We start from the raw sequence: 2,064 nt of genomic DNA on the forward strand, positions 1-2,064 counted from the left end.
GACCCATTAAGGACCCTAGACCCTGTCAGATCCGTAGGGTCCGGATCTGGATCTGAAAATTTTAGACCCTTAGGGTCCGGATCCGGGTCTGGATCCAAAAAAAATAAAAGGGTCCGAGTCCAATTAATAATAATCTTAATGGGTAACTAAAGAGACTTATGGAAAGCATTAGTAGCCCACTATTATAATGAGATTTTATGAATCCACTATTACAAGACATATAATGCTAGGAGTTACATATTCAATTTTATTTATTTAATATAATCATAATATTAAATAGTGAGATTATGAATAAAATCTAGTCTAACTAGATTAATCACATGAACTTTGATTAATATAGGTCCAAACACATAAAATAATCTCACACGTTGATACAGTGTGACCCAATAGATTTAGTAACATTAAGCTCGTACCATTATCAAATAACTGTTCAGTGACGTTTATAGGTCTCTAGTCAAACATAAACGTTACTCAATATAAACTAAATTAATGTCTCGTAGTATATAGAATTAATTACGTTTAACGACTTACAAAATATTCACTTGATTATTGAACATTTCTAACAGGCATTAAGAATAATCCTCCTTGATAACTTCCCACATTTCTCTTATGAATCTGAAGTTGTATCCGTCAAATCCCGGGGCTTTATCAACTCCACAAGCCCATACAGCGTTCTTTACTTCTTCTCTGGACGGGAAAGCTTCTAGGGCGACTGCTTGTTCTGGTAAGATCTTTGGGTAATCTGTCAAGTCGAAGTCGAAATCTGGTAGTGGTTCCTGTGTGAATCTCTGAGCGAAGAAATTTTTGATTGCATCTTTAAGGTTTGATACACCCTGAATGTATCTGCCATTTACTTTTGTTTTGAGAATCTCATTTCTCTTCCTTCTGATTAAAGTTGAGGCAATGAAGAATTTAGTGTTGTGGTCCTTCTGATTTGACACGATTGGAGAAGAGATTGAGCTGCATTAAGCCTGGCTTGCTCCATATCATTCAGCATACGGTCATCACTAAGCTTTTCCAGAACATGAATGGCCTTTTCCAGATTGCTTATTTTGTTGTCCAAATGATCAAAATGTTCTCTGCTCCACTTTTTCATTGGGCCCTTTAGGATCTTCAGTTTCTCGTTCAGGGGTACCGACAGGAGGTTTTGCCATTCATTATGGATGAACTTCTTGAAATTCGGGTTCAAGAACCATGCATGAAAGGTTCTAAATGGTTTTGGGCCCCAGTTATATCTGTCTTCCAAATTCAGCAGAAGGAGGTTGTGGTCCGAGCAGGATCTTTTAAGGCCCAGCAATTTTAATTTTGGAAACTTTGTCAGCCAACCATTGCAGCATAGACCCCTATCTAACTTGCTCTTGGATTCATTTCTCCTCCAAGTGAATCGTAGACCATGAAGGGGAATATCTATAAGCCCTAGATCACGAATCCAGTCAGAGAATTCATTAGTACTTCGGACGCATGTAAAGGTTCCCTTTCTTTCCCAGGAATGTAGAATCACATTGAAGTCTCCCAATAGGAGGGATGGCTTCTTGATACTGATGATAGCACTTTTGATTTCTGTAAAAACATGGAGTCTTCCAGCTCTGTCGTTTGGCCCATATATGACACCGATAGTACACTCAAAGTTTGCATTGATGATGTATCCTTCTAGCAGGATCCATCTGTCACCACATAGTTTCTTCGTGACCATAAGGGTTGTAGTGTCCCATATAGCCACAATACCACCCCCATTTGTGTCTGATGCATAAACTTCACACATGTCATAGTCATCGTTGCCCCCACATTCTTTTTATCCTGCTTGTGAATGTTCTTTTATGTTTCGTTTCGACGAGGCCCAAAAAGGAAATTTTGTGCGTGTCGATCAACCTCCTAATCGTCACAATCTTTTCCCCCTTTCTGATTCCTCTAATGTTCCAAAACAAGCAATTCATATTAAAACATATTTTGAGAGCTCCTAACGAAACTAGGTTGCATTCCTGTCATTTTTCCTTTTCCTCCATAATGAGAATCCTCTTTGATTTTCTTATTCCCGCAATAACCGCCGTCTGGTCACTTGAGGAA

The 2,064-nt window shown here is 38.6% G+C and overlaps 1 protein-coding gene across 1 annotated transcript; it reads right to left on the reverse strand.

Moving 5' to 3' along the window:
• Nucleotides 1–569: 569 nt before the first annotated feature.
• Nucleotides 570–1,762, reverse strand: LOC130818462 (uncharacterized). The gene is made up of 2 exons (XM_057684634.1): nucleotides 942–1,762; nucleotides 570–843 (listed from the first exon to the last, which is right to left on the reverse strand). The coding sequence occupies exons 1-2, from the start codon at nucleotides 1,760–1,762 to the stop codon at nucleotides 570–572; spliced, it is 1,095 nt and encodes a 364-aa protein (XP_057540617.1).
• Between the last annotated feature and the right edge of the window lie 302 nt (nucleotides 1,763–2,064).

Source organism: Amaranthus tricolor, chromosome 7 (assembly GCF_026212465.1).
Source record: "Amaranthus tricolor cultivar Red isolate AtriRed21 chromosome 7, ASM2621246v1, whole genome shotgun sequence".
Lineage (NCBI taxonomy): Eukaryota > Viridiplantae > Streptophyta > Magnoliopsida > Caryophyllales > Amaranthaceae > Amaranthus > Amaranthus tricolor.